Raw genomic sequence first — 18,327 nt, forward strand, 5'->3', positions numbered from 1 at the left:
AAACATCAGAAGCATGTCAGTGAAATCAGGAGTTTTATCACCTTAAATCAGTCTGGGGGTATTAATCAGTTTTGGCTCAACTGAAGGAAATCTAAGGAAAAAAAAAATCTGCTCTTTAACAAGTAGCATAAAAACAGTCTTGGATCATTTGGCGAGTCTGCAGATATTCTAAAATAAATATCCTCCAAGAGTTCAACTCGGAACCATCTCAAGGTCAGGTATTTCTATAGACTCTGGTAGAGCCTAAGAGAAGCAGAACTTGACCCTTAAGGGATATTTTTTTAAAGAACCATTTTAGTTTTTAGACAAAAAAAAAATTTTTGGAGAAAATCACACAAGGTGCATTTTTATTGAAAAGATATTAGAAACTTTAGGTTTGCAATAAATCCCACACAAACATACAAGTATTTACAGGTTATTAGTTCACAGAGGGCATCGATGTGTTTCTATGGAGGCTCTACATGTTGATGTTAGCAGCTGGCAGAGTGGATTTGTCCAGGTCATCGAAGTACGGATGGGTCAAGGCCTCCCGGGCAGAGATCCTCTTTGGTGGATTGTAGATCAACATTTTCTGTTGGAGGAGAAAACAGACATGGAGAGCAACGTTAGGATTTAGGTAGATGAGGCCAGGTGACAGAAGTTACCTCACTATGGACGATGGCTTTATGTTCATTCCTCTCCATAAACAAGTTTTTTTCTTCTGTCTTTAACTGATCCATGTTCTACCTGAACTTCGTACCACATGAACAGTGAATAACTGCTTGTCCAAGCACTCCAATGAGTGCATATGTTAGCCATGTTATTTATGCTAACTTCTAACTATGGGACTGTAGCAGCATCCAGAAGATTCTCTGCTGTAAACATTTGATTGTCCAACTAGCAACCGGACTGACCAACTCAGCCCATCACAATAACAAATTTTACGTGGATGATAAATTATCCCAAAAGTTATTGCGATAAAAGATAATATTGCTGCTTAGAAACCATTTTCAAATAATGTAATGGTAATGGCTTAATAATGCAAGAACATATTGTCAAAGATCAGTTAACTTTAAATTATAATGAACATTTAACACTGGAACTGGAAAACATTTTAAATATCAAAAATATACAAAAGAACAGAAACACTAAATACAATGAATTATGAAGCCTCTAAAGAAAATTCTTCTTTGAAAAATGAGTCTAGTTGAGACCAAAGCACCAGACTGAAGACTTTTATCATCTAGTTTTCAGTAGAAAAGAGAAAAATAATAAATTATGCAAATGGACATTGAGCTTGTTTAATTTATCATGTGTTTAATTGATTTATTGTGACAGACCTATGAGCAAACACACCATCAGTGTCTGCAGACATGCTACTCTCTGGACAGGGGAGAGTGTTATAGAGCCCTTCACTGTACAATTATTAGGCAACTGAGTATTTTGACCACATCATTGTTTTTAGGCATTATATTTTCTAAGTTACACAGAAAACCTGAATCAGTTTGAACAGGAAACTGAACTGGACTGCTTTGTTTGATAAGTAGGATGAAACTGGAGTGGATGAATCTGTATGACTGGATTGAACTGACTGTATGAATTATGATTTTTTTTGTTTGTTTTTGTAAAGTGCATTGAGGTGATACTTGTTAATCTGCACTTTATAAAACTGAATTGAAAATGGAATTAAGTATCATCCAAGAGGAAACAGAAGATGTGTTTATTAGAGAAGAAGCTCTGGGGAAAATGCTAAACACTCTGATATCATTTAATCAGTACTGAACAAATCAAACTGCAGCTCGGCTTGTATTTCACTTGAATTGTCCAGGATGTCAGTCACACAAAAAAGCATTGAAATGAATGATCATACTCTCACTCCTTAGAGGGAGAGACTTGAAATTTGAACAGGAGTGTGTGCAGTGTGTGTGTGGAGAATCCATTGCCCTCACCGCCAGCAGGTCCAGGCCATTCTTATCCAGGTTCTTCACCATCGACGACAGGTTTCCTCCCCTCCATTTAGGGAAAGTGCTTTTGTAGTCAGGCAGGTTCTCCACATCAGGCCAAACTTCGTTGTTCGGAGTACCCAGTGTTCTGAAAAGGAAATGCAACTAAAAATTTACCAATAATATCAGGAGTTGTTAATGATTTTACTCTAGAACTCCAGCTTTCCAGCTGCTCATGTGAGTTAGCATTTTATTTGACCTGCAGGTCAGTTTTCATAAAACTGGCCCACAGTCATATCTAGGGCTGGGCAATGTGGCTTAAAAATCTGATTTTTTATTTTTATTTTTATACTAAATCGATTTTTAAGGTATTTTTTCCCTTCCTTTTTTTCCTGAAAAAATAAATAAATAAAAATATAAATAAATGTTAATAAATAAAAATAAATAAATCCAAATGGCAGAAAATATTTTCAAAAAGTGATTTGTTTCAGTCATTCCTTCTGGGAGTTGTATTACGAGAATATAGTCATAACATTGACAGAAAAAAGCGGCAATTTTATCGCTTTTAAAAGCAATTTAAAAAAGTCAAAAGTTGTTTTAACTTTTTTTGACTTCCTAAAATCTAATGTCAGATGTTGCTTAACATTGCTCATTTTAATTTTCTGTTATTTTTTGTGTTGATGTTCTCATAAAATTACTGTAGTCTTCTAGTATTATGACTTTATGCTCTTAGTTTAAAAATAAATAAATAAATCTCAGCCTGGCCCTAATATTTTGTCATAGAGTTGACTTGAATTCAAAGTCCAAATAAATAGAAGCTGTAAAACTCAAGTAACTCAGAACTATAGGAACCCAAGGAAAGCATTTGTGTGGGAGAAAAAAAATATTTAAAAAAATTAAATCCTCAAAAACATAAAAATTCAGGGAATCAATAAAATCAATGCATCACCCTAGAGCTTGGGTTCAGGTAGAGCTAACCCTAGCTCTAGTAATATCAGCCTGTTTGTTCAGTTTTCTTGTCGAATGACCTGAAGATCCTGAAGAGCTGGTCGATCTCTGAGTCTCCGTGGAAAAGCGGCTTCTTGGTGGCGAGCTCAGCGAAGATGGTTCCGGTGCTCCAAACATCCACAGGGGTGGAGTACCTGGGGGAGCCCAGCAGGACTTCTGGAGCCCGATACCAAAGGGTCACGACCTGCAAGCACACAGCTTCCGATCAGAGAAAACCCTTCGGACAGGCAGAGTGGGTCCAGTTCGCTCGATGCGCCTCACCTCGTGGGTGTAGACTCTGACCGGAACGCCGAAGGCCCGGGCCAAGCCAAAGTCCGCCAGTTTGATCACACCCTTGTTGTCGATCAGCAGGTTCTGGGGTTTCAGGTCCCGGTGGAGAACCCGGCGACAGTGGCAAAAGTAGATTCCCTCCAGGATCTGGTAAAGGTAACTCTGGGAAAAACCCAACAGGGAGACGCAACAGTCAGGACGACGCATCACTGACGGCAGACTGCGGTCAGCCTGTCAGGACGTACCTTGACCAGCATGGGGTCCATGTACTGGCCAGACGGGATGGAGTCCAGGTACTTCTTCAGGTCCATGGACAAGAACTCAAAGATGAGGTAGAGACGAGACTCCTGCATCAGGACGTCCAGGAGTCTGTGTGTAAACACACACCCAAACACACAAAGTTGAACCTGGGTTTGTACCAGGTGAAACTTCAGCTCAAGAATCCTACTTGTTGTCATGTCAACAGTGACAATCAGGATTATTAATGATCAACTTTTATACTTTTTTTTTTTAAACAGACGTTAAATAAAGTAATACCATTGAAGTTTAAATGTATTTTACTAAAGAATTCCTCACTTATAGGACAGCTATGTGTAGGTTAGTCACAATAAATTTAGCTGGTTAATAAATTTTCACAGAAATTATTATTAGAATAATTCTATTATTAGAAATGAATTATTGAAATTATTGCAACAAACTATAATATTGCTGTTGGAGCCCAGGTTCATGTAGTATAATACTAAAGGCATATTAATGCAAGAACACATCCTCAAATATCAATAGATTTTCAATTCTAATGAACATTTAACAATGGAAGACATTTAAATATTCCAAATAAATAAACAGAACAACAGAAATGACAAATAAAATTAATTATAAAGTCTCTGTAAACAAACAAACAAAAAATAATAGGCCAGTTAAGACCAAAGCACCAGACTGAAGACTTATTAAATTTTTGGTAGAAAGAGAGAAAGTAGGGGGGGGGTGAATCATGTAAATGGAAATTATTGAGCTCATTTCATTAGTGATTTCAGTGAAAATCCAAACGTTTTGCAGTGAAAGCAGAGCAGAAACCGTCTGTGGCCCTGTGGAAAGTCTGCTCTGCTGGCAGGTTGTCGGATTTGAACCTAGAGCTCAGGATGCCAGTAAAGTAGCTGCCTGCTGATGCTGAACTTCATTATGTCTCCTCCTAGAGGAGGAGACATAATGACTCTGTATCAGAATAGAGTCTGTTAAGCTGCATAATTAACCTGATGAAGAATTTGTAGCAGACTCGGTAACTCCATAAACATTTGAGTTATGAATCTGAGCCATGTTGGCATCTGAAGAGGTGACCCAGTGACACCGCCCTGCATGCCCCACAGCAGCCACATCCTCCCTCCACTCTGTCCAGCTGCAGGCGGCGTACCGTACAACGTTGGGGTGTCTGAGCTCCTGGAGCAGAGACACCTCTCTGACAGCGGTGCTAGGAACTCCCTCCTCCTCGCTCTCCAGACGGATTTTCTTCATAGCCACAACTTGTCCTGTAGACTTATGTCTGCCCTTATACACCACTCCATAGGTCCCTGGAAAACAAAAAATAAGAAACAATCACACACAGGCCTCGTCTCTGATCGAAATTCAAATTCTATTAATAAAAACAAGTCAATTATTGCTTTTCCTGACAAGATCTGATGGCATTGTAAGGTTTCCCGCAGAAAACTTGCTAAGCCTGATGGTTGGGTGCTATGGCAGTCATTCATCCAGCGGCCCGTCGTTGGATGAATGACGGGCCGCTGAGTTAATAAATACTTAAAATTGACAAGAAATTTGAAAATATCACTTGATAATTATGTGTTACTGAAAGATTAGAAGATACATTTCTCTCAACACCAACTATAAAATCTTTAAAAAAAAAAAAAAAAAAAAAAAGCAAACATTTTAAAAAGTCTTAAATAAATAAGCAATGCTTAGCCTGGTGGGGTCACAAGTAAAGCTTGGTGGCCCGCCAGGCTTATTTATACACTGCAGAAAACCTGATTTGAGATTTTATGAAGCATATAAATCCAGTCGGATGAATCAGATGGAAACACTTCGTGTCACTTGCAACGAGGACAGTCGCAATAAATCAAATAATTGCATAACAAATTAAAACGGACAACAATTTCCATTGGCATGATTTATTGTTTTTCTCCTTAATCTCTTTTTCTGACAAAAGTTAGATGACAAAGGTTTGGTGCTTTGGTCTCAACTAACCCTTTTCTTTTTGAAGGACCACTTTGTTTACAGAGATGTCATAATTAATTTTAATTGTTGTTTCTGTTTTGTTTATTTACATTTTTCAATCAATCATGTTTACTTGGATAACACATTTCAGCAACAAGGCAGATCAAAGTGCTTTACATTATAAAACATCACCTAATTATTCCCAAAGTTAGTAAAAACACTAATTTCTCTGTTATTAGCAGAACTGTGCCCACCACCTTGTCTGCCAGTTTCAGTGTGAAATGTTTGTCAAAGTTTAAAGTTTAATGATCTTTGAGAAAGTGTTCTTGCATTATTATGCAATTATATTACTTGAAAATTGTCTCAAAACAACATTATTGTTTATCGTAATAACTTCTGGGAAAATTTATTGTCCAGGAAAATCTGCTATCATGACAGGCCTAGTAGTTGCAACCTTCACATCACAACCTTCTGATAAACCAGAGGGACTTTCTGCCTGACTTACCAACAGTGATTAAACACCAGATACAGTCTGACTGTCTTTAAGGACAGCAGTTAAACTCTGACACTCTAATATGACAAATATAAACTTTTGCTTTTTAGAAAAATAAGACATGTATACAAACCTTCTCCAATCTTCTCTATTTTCACATAATCCTCCATCACTGCCTGGAAGAAAAAGGAAAATTTGTCATTTTGGCAAATACCAGTTATTTCAGCATGTTTCATCAGGTACAAACCGTTTCAGTAGCTTAGATGTTTAAATTAATTCATCCGACCACAACATTCTGACTTCACCGTCGTCTACAAACAAACATGTTCTTCATCCATGCAGATATTTTTCACCTCCTTACCTACCGTTAGCTTACTCAATGCTAAACCGTAACAAGAATAACATTTCTCAGCTTTTAAAACCGTTCTCGGACTTTTAACCTAGTAATAACAAGTCCATGTCTAGCCTCCAACTGACAAACAAGCCATTCACTCATTTGTGAATATGACAAAACGAAGATAAATACCTAGTTTTATAGCGTTTTATCGAGCAGCTCTGTCTTCGTTAACCGACCGTCGCTACTGGAATGCTGACAAACTCTTTTGAATAAACCGCAGTGTAGGGGCCGTTCAAAACGCACCAATGAGCTCACTCGATACATTTCAAAACTACCAATCAGACAGTGGGATACTTGCCTGTTGGTTGAGCGGGAAATGACGCGCTTACGTAAGAAAGAGCATTTGAACGGAACCAGTTTGAAAGGGTGGATGTGTTTACTGACTGTGGGATATTTATACTATTTAACAATTTTATCATAGAGAAACCAAAGAAAGCTTACAAATCCGAATTATGAAGTCAATTTAAAACAACGTTACAAAGCAGGTAATTTCTTTAGAAGGCTCATAACAGTCTGGTAAATAGAGAACCCCAGCCACCTTGCTGGGAATCAATATTATTTTTGCCTTGACTCAACCTTGTATTGTTTCTTGTAGTGATGAGGCATAGGCTATATATGTTTTCTTTAATAAAATTTTGCTTTTCCACCAAATGTATATATTTATATTTAAAACATCTGTACATTGAGAACGAACTTATATTCCTGGTTTGTGTGCATAAATTTGTTCAATAATACTGATTCTGGCTGAATTTGTAAGCAAACTGCAATTGCATGAGGCCCTCTTTGGATAAAGTGTAATCTATGGAATAAAACTATATAATTATTTTTGTTTACATGGCAGCAGCTTTGCTGCTAATGAAACTTCCATTAGTAAAGTAAAAATGCACAATAATAAATTCTCTGATCTACCACTTACTGTTAGCTGTGTTTACCTTTGGTGCGTTTACTATTTATATTTCAAATAGTAAATACCTTATTGGTAGCTTATCTTTACATATTTGTGGTCCAAATATTACTTCAGGGATTAAGGTTTACCTCGACAGATAAAGGAACATGATTTTTACAATTATTATATGACAATAATTATACTGCAGTTTATTCTATCACACATATCTCATCTGGTTTCTGAAACAATGCAGCTCCTTGTGTCCAAACTGCAAGTGATTTCTACTAACTTTCATTAAGTATGTCTTATCTGTAACTGTTAAATGTTTTAAATTCAGATCTCTAAAATGATTATCAGGTAAACACCTTGTTGTGCAACAATAAAACACTTTAGTCAAGTTGAATAATTGTTTTTGTTCATGAGATTAGTGTTATATTTATTTGATAAATTGACATACTTTGGTGCAGCTGGGTTTATTTTCCAAATGAATGAATAAAATGAAAATGGGGAATACTGAATTAGAATGTCCAAAACTGAAGAGACACCAGGCGAATTTGTAGGTTTACTGATTTATTGACATACAAACAGGCAGCCTACAAACCTTTCATCATTATTTCCTGCTAATCATAAAGATGTCTAAAAAAAAAAGTCTGCGCTAAAGTAAAAGACCTGTGAAAAAAAAAAACGCACCCTCTTACAATTCATAACATTACCCCAAACCAAATCGCTCTTCTGTTATCCAGAAAAGAAATATATACTTTTCTGATAATAGTTACCAAAAACTGAACTTAAACACAGAAGTAGTATGTAAAAACTGAGAAACACCTTTTATTTTAATATCCAGTTTAAAATGTCTTTATTGCCATTTCACAGTAGAAGTCATCCCACGACACGATACAGAGAGGAAACGATAAACAGCATCTTAAGCACTAACAGACCTCAGAGATCATCTCTAACTAGGCTGTGGAGGCCTTTAGCCATTCTGCTTCACAACATCCAGAAAGAGTCCAGTGTAAAGTTTCTGGCTCACCAGAGACTTTAACTGGTAAGCCAGTTAAAAGCTTAACTGATTCATTAATCAATCAGCCCCTAATCATCCCCCTCCCTCCTGGAGAAGCAGAAAGAGTGGAAGCCGTATCTCAGACTGGTTCCTAAGCTTCAGAGGGCGGTTCCTGTTCCAACCAATCCAACCGTGGCAAATTAATTCACTCTGGATTTTTACTACACATCTCACTGATTGTAGTGATTTGTTCGTTGCTGAATCATGAAACAGAAATATGTTGCCCTGATGAATCAAAAAAGATCTGACATCATGAATACCCAACTTTTTCCACATCTGCACTTTTTGTAAACATGTCTTCATCTCTCCGAGGCATAATAAATAAAACATTGACCAACATATTTGATGTGCATTGATGATTTCAACGATGACACGTCAAAATATAATGTTACCGGTTTTCTCAATCATTGACTCTATGGTGTTTTTATAACTTTGTAGTTTTGTGTTTTTTGTTGTAAACGGCCCTGTTACTGAAATGTGCTACGCAAATAAACTTGACTGATTGAGTGATAAAGCAAAGCACCAACAGAGGAGACAGAAAACAGCTGACTGAGCCCCTACCAAAGAGTTCCATCATCCCACCCCAAACCCCTCCAAACCCCTACCCCAGTTATCTCATAACAATGGGAGGATATTTCTTTGAAGACTGTGATCATTCTAGTCTGAGAATGTTTAGTTTGTTCTGTTAAATGTCTTTATATTATTTAAATGTTATTTTTTAAAATAATCTTTAAAGCACATCTATGGATATTATACTTATAGCCAATAGAAAAACTTAGATAAAAACATATATACAATGCCATAACTATAAAAAATGGGGATTGGCTCAGAAATTCAGAAATACCCTTAAATTCTGATGAAGTGAACACCTGACTCTTTTCATGTTAACGTCCAAATCATTTAATGAATGATTTTATCAATCATTTGATCTACATGAAGGCTAACGATGGCTAACTCATTGATTCAACTGGCATGGAGGTGGAGCATCTGGATAGAACCTGTCCAGAGCTGCTGCTGAATGGACCAGATCCTGCATTACACTGTAAATATGTTTTATATGCTCCATATCCATGTTTGTATCGAAACACTTTATATTCTTATAGAATGATCCTTTATAAGTCCTTCAGCAAAAACATTGATTTGCATCAACAAGAAATCAACAGGCAAATGGAAGAACAATAAATATAAGCAATTATAATAAAATAAAATTAATTACATGACTGAGTCAGAGGTATATACGTCCATAAAACATGTCAACTTATACTGTTATCTACAGTGTCACCAAAAAGGGAAGTGATACTTTTATGTGATATATGTTTATAAATACACTACAAAAAATAAAATCTTATCAAGAATTTGACTCATTTCTAGTGCTAATATTTTAGTTAACTTGAATTAAGACAAGGTTAACTTGTAAGTAACTTCTCAGCAAAATACATAAGCCTGTTTTAAGTCAATAATTCTTAAAGCAGGAGAAATGACTTGTGTGAAATAATCTGCAATTGGAACCAGTACTGTTTTCTATCAAGAATTATTGACTTAAAGAAAGCTTGCATATCTTGATAAAAAAGTTACTTTTAAATTAGTTTTGCCTTATTTCAAGATATATGAATTATAAATTATACCAAAAATACTTGCTAAGATTTTGTGTGTTTTTGCAGTATTAGGGCTGCTGTCAAGTACTTTTCTTAGTATCAGTACTGAATTGGAAATCTCTATGACAACCCTCATACATACAGAGCATTTTAGAACCTCGTCACATCCAGATAAAAGTATTGGATAACCTTCTTATGACCTCAGGCCATTTTGCACCATGTTTAAAGCCAGGTTTAAGATCAGCTGGATCTGACGAGTGATAAACACCAAACCAACAGCTGGGATACAGATGTGGATGCAGCAGATGGATGACTTGGTCCAGGCCAGACCACAGGTGCCAAACGTGTCGACCATTTGGTCACAGCACCTTTCAACACATGCAGCTTCATGTCATCTGAACACTCTCTCTGAGTGCAGAACTCCTTCCAGTCAGGGTGGATTTGAAATATTAAAGGGAGACTTTAAAAAATGTAAAAACCAAAACTTTATGACCCATTAGAGGGCATAGCGCTGTATTGTTCTATTTATGTCAGGCAGCATGGGAGTTTAAACGTGTTGCTAATGTGCAGAACAGTAACTGTGGCGACTAACAAATGAAAGTTCAGGCTTTAAAGGGGCAGCACTGTGTGGTTTCCAGGCATATAGTGCCATTTTATAGCACAATCAAGTAACTATGTTACCTTCTGTTGTTATAAAAAATGCTGTATCAAACATGACTGAGTTTGCAATTTAAAACCTTGAAATTGGGCCTCTGACTCTTTAAGAAACTCCTGCTCTTTCTGAAACTCTGTGTATTAACACTTCAACAAAGTTTTTACAAGCGTTGTGCAGTTCTACCAGGTGTTTGCTAGTTGCTGCTGGCTAGTCTGAAGGAGCTGACTAGGGGCGTTGCATCGGAGGGCTGCTCTGTGAGGCAGAGCCTTGGAAACTGGGAAGAGGAGCTGCACGACGAAGGCGGGGATAGGTCCATCCAGGCATTTTGCACAGCAGAGTGGTTGCCATGGAGATTAAAAGATTTCTCAAACATGCATGAAAGAATTAAGGCAAAACTCCAGGTATGCTTTGATTAGGTGAATAACATTATACCATGAGGTAAGGCTGGAAAAAGTCAATTTTACATAATACTGCCCTTTTAAAGCAACCTTCCCATATATGCAGTGATGTGTTCAGATGTGCCAAAGAAAACGACCATCATAAAACAGCCTGTACATTAATCAGCATATATTTGTTGGGATTTCTATGGTAACCAACTGCAGCCGCTCTGCATCAGTCTGTCGCCCTCACCTGCAGATGGAGTGAAATGAGAAGTCCTGCTCATGAATACCTGAGGACTCATGAAATAGCTATGGCTAAAATTCTCATATGATTCTGTAAAAAGGCAACACGTTGTGTCAGAATGATCACTTTGATATATTTAAACGTTTGCCTCTAAGTATCCAGAGTGTCCTACATCTTCCAGCTGATCAGCAGTGGAGGCATCTCATGCTGACCAAACAGCTGGGAAACATCTGTAGCTGCCACCAAGACGAAAGAAATACAGAACATGCACCGTTAAACACTGGATGAGAACTTAAAACTTTGTTCCTACTTACTTAAACTCTTACAGTGATATTCAAAAGCACAATGGATTTATCAGGTGTCTTAACAGGAAATATTCTTAAAGCGTGTGCATGAGTAATCGTGAGAGATGTCAGACCCACGTTCAGGTAGAATCCAGACTCCAGGACAGAAGACCAACAACAAGTCAAGTTTTCCCTTCATGTTCCAGACGGAGTGGTAAACACACCCTGAGGTGTTTTCATTGGTTCCCGGCTGGTCAGACCCTCTGGTCAGTTTGTTCCTTTACTCTCTCCATTTCTTTCAACGACCATCTCACCATCACCATCATCCAGGTAGCTATCCTGCAGTGCGGCTCTCCATGGTTCTGCTGAGTCTTACTTCCATCAGAGTCATACATCAGCAGCCTGTAACGCTCCGTTTGTGCTCGACAGCCTTTATAAATGAGATGAGGTGGAAAAACACAGTTTCAGTGTGTATGGGTTGGATCCATCTGCAAGACAAGCAGACACAGATACTTAGAGATTTGAAAAACAAACTCTGAACTGTGGAGCTCATACATGCTGGAGCAGCTCTGTTACTTTAGCTCTGATTTCTTCTCTTTGCAGATTTTAGTTCAGAACCATTCTGGTTGAATCATTGCTTGTTTTTATTCCCTTTGGTTCTGAATGCTCCAGATGTCACATAAGGAAGGAGTGTGACGTGTGGGGCCTTAAAATACATTCACAGGTGTTCCCCTATAAGCTTACCATCAATATGGGTTTCCCATCCTGTCATAAAGTTAAAAATGCTATTTTACTAAATAGAGAAGATGTATTAAAACTGAATTTGAAGGAAGTTGAAAGAGTTTGTCTAATACTCTCAATTAAATTTAAATCATTCAACCAAGCGATTGTACTAAGTTATTGAGGATATTTTATTTGACATATTTCAGGAAGTAAAGCTATCTAGATAAAACTGTAACTTCACACATGCTTATTACAGACTGGACTTGGTCCTAGATGTTAAGATTTAAAAGAAACAGAGACAGACTTACTTGGTATCCTAATCTGGTAGTGATTGAGAACAGTAAGAGCCTCCACAGCCTCCGTCTTACTGTCAAACTCCAGCAACCCAGAGATGGTCTTAGAGGAGGCTGAGAGGAAGATGAGCAGACATGTCACTTCACACAGGAAGGTCCAGACAATTCATATACAACTAAAAAACAGCACAAGTTTAAAAACATGCAGCAAAGTTACATGAAGCCAATAACATGATCTACTTACGCTTGGCGTCAAACATCTTGAATTTGATGAAGCCAGGCACATCGTGCTCCCTACACAGCTGCCAAAGAAACACATTGTTCCAAATAAATACAAACATGTGATTAGCTACCACCCAGACAGCTTGTTTAAGCCATGTTGAGCCATGAATCCCTTCAGCTCTCAGCAGTAATGATGTCATTTGTTTATTTACAAATAAGATTATTTATTGTTTTAAGAAATAATATACTATAATACTGTCACTGACTGTCAGATGTCAGTGACAGTAACAGCTGATGATGTCTCAGCTGATCTGTCCTGATGTGGAGATTCTAGACATGAAAGTCTGAATGTTTCTCACTGTCGGGCAGTAGACTCCAGATAGTTGAGAAATGGCTTTCTTATGGTGAGAAAAATATTTTGTTCCCTTGTGGGTTTCCTATTCTTTTGCATGTTTGTCAGACTCCAGTGTTTCAGAACATCAAACCAAAATATATAATAACTGGTTGAAGTCAGCCTTAGCAGCAACAACTGCAACCAAGTGTTTATGATAACATGATGGCATGTTTTATCCACCTGTAGAGGAACTTTGGAGGGTTTTCCAGTATGATCCTGCCTTTTTAATGTCATGCCACAGCATCTCAATAGGATTCAGGTCAGGTCTTTGGATAGGCCACTCCCACGTCTTAATTTTATTTTAATTCAGCTTTTCAGAGATGGACTTGCTGGTGTGTTTTGAATCATTATCCTGGTGCAGAACCCAAGTTGGTTTCAGCTTGAGGTTACCAGCACATGGCTAGACATCGTTCTTCAGAATGTTTTGGACAACAGCAGAATTATATGGTTCCATTTGTCACATCAAGTTTTCCAGACCCTGAAGCAGCAAAACACTATGTTTTAGCATTGCTATGATGTTCTTTTTCTGAAATGTGGACTTATTTTTACGCCACATGTAATGGGACACACACCTTCCAAAAAGTTCAACTTTTTTCTCATCACTCCATAGAAGGTTTCCCCAAAATTTACAGCTTTGAAAATGTTTTCACCATATGTGGATAATGGCTCTCACCGTGGTTCACTGGAGATCCAAAGGCTTTAGAAATGGCTGTGTAACCCTTTCCAGACTGATATATCTCTGTTATTTTCTTTATTTTTTGTTCCTGCATGATGACTAGCTTTTGAGGGCCATTTGGTGTACTTCAACTTGTCATCCAGGTCCTATTGAAGTGACGTCTTTATTGAGAACAGGTGTGACAGTAATCAGACCTGGGTGTAGCTAGAGACAGTGAACTCAGGACAATCACTTTGTCATGCAGGTTTGGATTATTTTCCCCTTAATAATAAACACCTTCACATAAAAACTGTATTTTGTGTTTACATGTGTTGTTTTTGACTAATATTTAGATTGGCTTGATGTTCTGAAACACTAAAATGTGACAAACATGCAAAAAACCGGACATCAGGAAGGGGCCAAAGATTTTTTTCAAACCACTGTCTCTCCCCATCCCAACCTGTCCATAAGGACACTTAGATAAAGAGTGAATGAGTTTGTTGGCAAGGGCATTTTCTAAGATTTTATGTAGTACTAAAAAGTTTAGATTTACTAAGCTACACTAGAGCAAACAAGCTTCTACCAGACACAGAGGTGGAGGGCTTTGTGAGTCTTTCATACTCCCACCAGGCCTAGCCACCTTGAGGACACCAAGTCGATCTGTCCGGCAGTAAACACTAACATTCAGTTTAATGCGAGCAATGACCACAGATGGAAAGGTGTCTATCTTTAAAGCAGACCTTAAAGCAAAAAGTCACCATATGTGTGACAGCAGCATGGTACCTTGAGCAGCTGGTCCTGGGATATACAGGGAGGAACATTGTAATAGTGTAGCACAGCAGACGGAGGCTGGATGATGTTCTTGGAGGCTTGTCCGGCGCTGCTGAAGCGGTTATTCCTGGTCATGGCAAAGTCCTTGTAGCTGCTACTGCCATCCTCTAACTCAAACACCTGGCTGGGAATCACTGCGTGTTGCTTTGAGACACTGCACCCAAAAACACAACAACAGTCTTATCTGTCCACATGTTACAGGCTGAAACATGCTAATGAACATGAGTGGATTAGAGTTCCTCTCACCAGACATTGAGTCTTTTTCCAAACAGCTTGATACTGTTGAGGTGTGTGATGGCTCGGTCCACTGCATACTCATCTCCCATCTCCACCAGCGCCGTACCTGGAACGCTCTTCATAAACTTCACCTGGAACACACACACACACACACACACACACACACACACACACACACACACACACACACACACACAGACAAATGTCTGTAATGTTAAAGTCACAATAGAAGCGGAAGGGCTGCAGCACATTTCTAGAAGTGTCAGGTATAGTAGACACAGGAAAAGACAAATAACTTCAGGACAGGAAAAGGACATTTTATGTAGTGGTAAAAAGACATTATATCAAAGAAACGTTTTGTGTTTTCCTGAGACACAGCACTGGTGTTCACAAAGATATTTTCTAAAGAATCTTTTGTGTTTAATGAAATTACTGCTACAAATTTGACAGTTTGGAGAGCTTCTGTCTGTCGAAACTAAAAGAGATTCTTTTCCCAAAGCAAAAATCACAGTAAAACTAGTTCTTTATGATTTAAGAACTAACATGAATTAAAACAAACCTTCAAAAAAAGAAACATTATAGGAACACATGTATCCCTACCTTCTCTATGTTACCATAGAGACAGAAGAGGTTGAAGATGCGAGTGCAGTTCATCTTGGACGGATGGAGGCCGCTCACCATGGCTACGGAGCTGGGGGCGTGGCCAGAGTAGGATGGGGAAGACTGGGGCAGCGGGTAGGACACCATGTCTGGGACGTCCACTGAGCTGAGCTTGTACCTGCTATTGCTTGTCAGAGGCAGCAGGGGGCAGGCCAGGCCTAACGTAACAAACAGCAGGAGCCACAAAATGAGCCACTGGCTTTAAAGTTTAAAGTCTCTGCTTCTGTTGTTAGATGAGCTGCACTGTTTTAATCCTAATAATATATTAGCCTGAGATAAAATCACACATTTGTCTCTTAAATCTTTGATTACATACAGAACTTGGTAAAAGTGTTTCCACCCTGCTTCTTGAACATTTTCATATTTAGTAAAGATAATATTTTGTTAAAAAGTGACTAACATGGTGCCAATGCTGATGTTGATGCAGATATATCGAGCATCACTACTTCAAAACATAGTTTTATTAGAAGGAACACTCCTCAACTGATCAGTACGACGGCATATTAGGGTTAGCGCAGATAGAAAAAACAAGAGGGGTAAGCTTCTGCCAAAAAAACTCAGAAATGTTGAGATTAGTTTCAGAAATGTTTGGCTTTTGAAAATTTTATGAGTTTCCAAATGCTGTCAAACAAATTCGGTGGAATGAATGTGTTTGAATAAAAAGTGGAATAAAATAGTCATCCTCATCTTGACCAGAAAGTGAAAAGTTCTTTCTCTTCTCCAGTGACTGAAGGCAACATGGCGAAAGAAAATTTGCAGTTCTGCTAAGCTTCTGAATTCTATTCCTTTCTGCTGAATGAAAGTTGCTCACTGAAACTGCTTTTGTCCACAAACTGGTGTGAACACATCAGTCAGATGTTAAGTGATGATGAGAGTGGGTGTGGAAATCTTACCATAACCATTGTCAGCATAAGATGATGGGTGTTCTCCTAAAATAGCCTGCTTTTGTCTCCCTTTCCCACGTTCTGAAACAAACAAGTGAATAAATGGATCATTAGAAAGTCATCACAGCCCTTCCTCATCTATCTGAGACCAATACATCTGCTGCTTTCAACAATTCAAAAACTTGTTTTGTGAATACTGATTGTAATACGGAGCTGTCCTCAATATAGATTAATCCCTGTGTGGCATTACTGCTGGAATTCACTTCTGGAAAATATTCTTCAGCATACAAATCACTCAATCATTTAAATTATAACAGCAAAATAGCTTCAGTTCAAAACTATTGTTTTTTATCATTCCAGCAGGGAATGATAAAAAATGTTGATGGTAGGGAATGCTGGTAGGCAAGACACATTGTCTTGATTTTAAATCATCAACTCGAGATGATTTAAAGTGTATCCTTATTTATTCAAACAAAATACATTACAGAAATGTTGTGTGAAAGATGGTCTACTCCATCATTCAGTAGACTGTAAAGCCAACTTTATCTGCAATGATTCAATAATCATCTTTGGACTCATACCTTGCTGTGTACACATGTAGCCAGGCATTTTAAAAATGAATATCTCTGCAATATAGTTTTAAAAAATAATACCGTGCACAGGGGATCAGATTCATAAAAGTTTTCATCCACATAAACTCACACAAATCTGCCCCTGAGCTTTGTTTTAAATATGTCAAACCTATAGGGGGCAGTGTAGCGCAAAGGTAAAACCTGTAAGCCAATTAGATTCTTTCAAAACAATCAAAACTTCCTGTTAGGAATTAAACACGGTGTCACAAGGGTTGTTTGTGTGGACATATACATAAGTTGAACTACCTCAAAATAGCATATGAGAATATAAAGTTCATAAAACACAAGACAATCCTGATTGGGAATCATGTCAAAGCAAAGTATGTGGATATATTGGTGTATTATTTGTTGTAAACTGCAATGCGCAGTGGCACATCACTAATGTACCCATGTACACATGCAAACACTAATACTGAGGTTTTTATTTTATTTTATTTTATTATTATATGCTATATGTCTTTACAGGACCTCTGCTGAGTGTCACTCATTGCTGCAAATATTAGTGTCAGTATAATGAAGATGAAAGAGAAACAGCTTGTCTTACCTCGTCTGACCAAGTATGGTTTAGTGTAATCCCAGCTCTCATTATCATTCTTTATTACATTCAGACGTGTTGGCTGTTGACAAAGAAATAAGACATATTAAGGAACCACGTGTATGTGTGTGTGTGTGTGTGTGTGTGTGTGTGTGTATATATATATATATATATATAGAGAGAGAGAGATAGATAGATAATATCTATCTATCTATCTATCTATATCTATATATATATATATATATACATACATACATATGGAAGCATTAACTTCAGGCCTTCAGGCTCCCATAGAGGAAAAACATGTAATTAACTTCTGAAATCCAAGCCTGGAGTGTTAGGGTACAGTGACAACAGGTAGAAGAGGGGCTCTAGAGACACTTTGAGGCTCCGGCTGTGCCACCCACAGCAGTGAAACAAAAGGAGGAATGAGAAGGACGAGTCAGGGCGTGTGTAGGTATGAAGTCATTGTTCTACATACAGGCACAGTAATAGTTTTTCATCTCATTCAGCACCTAAAACAGTATTGTGCAGCCAATGCTGCAGCTTTGGCAGTGCGGTGTAAATATTACAGCTTTAGCTTTCATTGTAATAATTCCCATTTAGGTTTAGATTACATCTGATGCTTATTAATACCCTGGAAACAGTCTTAATAGATATGAATGTTTTCAGGCACACCGGAGTTCCCCAGGAAGTACCCAGGACGGAGAGGAGACAATCCTCCTTATCATTATCTGGAAAATCTGGAAAATTATTTATCCAGCAGAGAAAAATGTAAGAACTACAGTTAACAGCATAACATTAAGTGGAGCCATTAGTGATGAGTCATGATACGACTCATGTAGTATTGCTTCTAATATAA

The 18,327-nt window shown here is 37.9% G+C and overlaps 2 protein-coding genes across 2 annotated transcripts in view; both read right to left on the reverse strand.

Moving 5' to 3' along the window:
- Nucleotides 1-317: 317 nt before the first annotated feature.
- On the reverse strand, nt 318-6,529 carry cdk1 (cyclin dependent kinase 1). The gene is made up of 8 exons (XM_014991120.2): nt 6,425-6,529; nt 6,032-6,074; nt 4,609-4,765; nt 3,446-3,569; nt 3,192-3,362; nt 2,951-3,114; nt 1,929-2,070; nt 318-571 (listed from the first exon to the last, which is right to left on the reverse strand). The coding sequence occupies exons 2-8, from the start codon at nt 6,066-6,068 to the stop codon at nt 458-460; spliced, it is 909 nt and encodes a 302-aa protein (XP_014846606.1). The 5' UTR covers nt 6,069-6,074; nt 6,425-6,529; the 3' UTR covers nt 318-457.
- Nucleotides 6,530-7,734: 1,205 nt separating this feature from the next.
- LOC106920230 (heterogeneous nuclear ribonucleoprotein L-like) overlaps nt 7,735-18,327 on the reverse strand; it is a 29,670-nt gene continuing 19,077 nt past the window's right edge. Inside the window, exons 7-14 of the mRNA XM_014991116.2 lie at nt 17,475-17,547; nt 16,308-16,379; nt 15,355-15,572; nt 14,764-14,885; nt 14,470-14,671; nt 12,660-12,717; nt 12,431-12,529; nt 7,735-11,887 (exon numbers count right to left, since the gene is read on the reverse strand). Of these exons, the coding sequence (XP_014846602.1) occupies nt 11,832-11,887; nt 12,431-12,529; nt 12,660-12,717; nt 14,470-14,671; nt 14,764-14,885; nt 15,355-15,572; nt 16,308-16,379; nt 17,475-17,547 (900 nt within the window). The 3' untranslated portion in view covers nt 7,735-11,831. The remainder of the gene's footprint in view (nt 11,888-12,430; nt 12,530-12,659; nt 12,718-14,469; nt 14,672-14,763; nt 14,886-15,354; nt 15,573-16,307; nt 16,380-17,474; nt 17,548-18,327) is intronic.

Source organism: Poecilia mexicana, unplaced genomic scaffold, assembly GCF_051168715.1.
Source record: "Poecilia mexicana isolate PSO_F unplaced genomic scaffold, ASM5116871v1 scaffold_15, whole genome shotgun sequence".
NCBI classification, from domain to species: domain Eukaryota; kingdom Metazoa; phylum Chordata; class Actinopteri; order Cyprinodontiformes; family Poeciliidae; genus Poecilia; species Poecilia mexicana.

What these genes read in the sequence shown, in the direction of transcription:
- cdk1 (XM_014991120.2), bottom strand. Translation starts at nt 6,068, where the DNA reads ATGGAGGATTATGTGAAAATAGAGAAGATTGGAGAAG. An exon ending in TCAGAGTCTACACCCACGAG is followed by an intron (nt 3,115 to 3,191) that starts GTGAGGCGCATC and finishes GTGTGCTTGCAG; the next exon opens with GTCGTGACCCTTTGGTATCG. An exon ending in CAGCTCTTCAGGATCTTCAG is followed by an intron (nt 2,071 to 2,950) that starts GTCATTCGACAA and finishes TTTCCTTTTCAG; the next exon opens with AACACTGGGTACTCCGAACA.